General features: G+C 37.9%; 2 protein-coding genes across 2 annotated transcripts in view; one reads left to right on the top strand and one right to left on the bottom strand.

The window, feature by feature from the left end:
• Positions 1-1,387, bottom strand: part of LOC106875392 (uncharacterized) — a 41,744-nt gene extending 40,357 nt beyond the window's left edge. Inside the window, exon 1 of the mRNA XM_052974723.1 lies at positions 1,289-1,387. The gene's annotated coding sequence lies outside the window, so the exon portion shown is untranslated. The remainder of the gene's footprint in view (positions 1-1,288) is intronic.
• The window catches only part of LOC106875411 (uncharacterized), a 29,857-nt gene continuing 28,657 nt past the window's right edge, over positions 188-1,387 (top strand). Inside the window, exon 1 of the mRNA XM_014923529.2 lies at positions 188-310. Within this exon, the coding sequence (XP_014779015.2) occupies positions 206-310 (105 nt within the window). The 5' untranslated portion in view covers positions 188-205. The remainder of the gene's footprint in view (positions 311-1,387) is intronic.

The following is a 1,387-nucleotide window of genomic DNA, read 5'->3' as shown; positions in this document are numbered from 1 at the left end:
GTTGCGCGTCCGCGCTAGCTGGTCGTGAGTGGTCGATCCTACAAAAAGTGCGCGCACGCGTGTGCAAATGAATACGTATTTAGGGTTAGGGTTAGGGATAGGGTTAGGGATAGGGTTAGGGTTAGGGATAGGGTTAGGGTAGGGTTAGGGTTAGGGTTAGGGTTAGGATTAGGATCGACCACTCACGACTAGCTAGCGCGGACGCATGACTGCGCGACTGCGCGTTCGGGGCCACGCTGCTTTAGTAGTACCGGTTACTTACATGTTGGGAAATAAGGGTTCCATAACCCTTGAACTAATTAACTGTTTTGTAAGTTTTATTTTCTCGAGTGAGTACGGTAGTGTCTTTTTTTAGCTCCCATCCCCTATCAATTCCACCCGTGGCATAAACAGCTGTTGGCGGAGGTTTTGAAATAGTACCATACTTCATAAGCAAGGAAAAAAAGTTTATCCCCTCCCTTTAATTATTAATCTTCCAGTATTTCACACAATGGAAATTACGATTTCGAATAAAATGTTTTCCCAAAATTTCAATTACTCGCATTTTTGTTCCTATTCGCAAACATACACACTCACATCTGTACTCATTTCTTTTCTTATGAAATATGGGACTTCGAAGGGCAGTTATTCCCAAATCTCCGCCCAGTTGTTTCGGGTATTGTTTCTGCTTCTTACTCTGCGCCTGTAGGTTTGTTGTTTTAAGTTCATGGCGGCTCTGACTGAGTAAATCTATGATGAAATACATTCTATGACCATTCTGTCTTAAATATACTTTGAAATACACAATCCAATGTACCGTTCGTTTCATAAGACGATAGGGCATGGTATGAGAGAAATTTGGCGGTTATTTCTAGCAGATCGAGTGATCACAGAGACACTATCGGTGTCGCATTCCTGCTAATATATATATAAAATTAGAAATATTACATTTTCTAAATCTCTCATATATATATATACATATATATATATATACACACACACACACATACATACATATATACAATACAGATGCATGTAGGGACCTGTTTGTGTCCATCATCGTGTTTATTTATGTTTCGCACGGCTGTGTCTATGCATTATTAGGTTGCATGAACTGTTGTTTTGTATATGTTATTGTACTTGCGTGTGTGGAGAGAGAAAGAGAAGGATGAGGGTGTATATGTCGTCATTGTGTATTTTAAATATATGTCGTGTTTGTATTTGAAAAGTTTTCATCTGAATAAATATGTCTCAGTAATTATATACTTATATTTTCTAGTTAGAAAGTTAATTTCAAACTATATCTTACCTGGAACTTTGATAACTATCTCAGAATTCTCGAATGAGTGAGTTTGGTAACATTGCCAAGAACTTGAGATACACTTTGTTTTTATTCGTACTATATATA

Source organism: Octopus bimaculoides, chromosome 19 (assembly GCF_001194135.2).
Source record: "Octopus bimaculoides isolate UCB-OBI-ISO-001 chromosome 19, ASM119413v2, whole genome shotgun sequence".
NCBI classification, from domain to species: Eukaryota; Metazoa; Mollusca; class Cephalopoda; order Octopoda; family Octopodidae; genus Octopus; species Octopus bimaculoides.
Note: the sequence above shows the minus strand (reverse complement) of the source record. Positions and strands in the feature narration are given on the sequence as shown.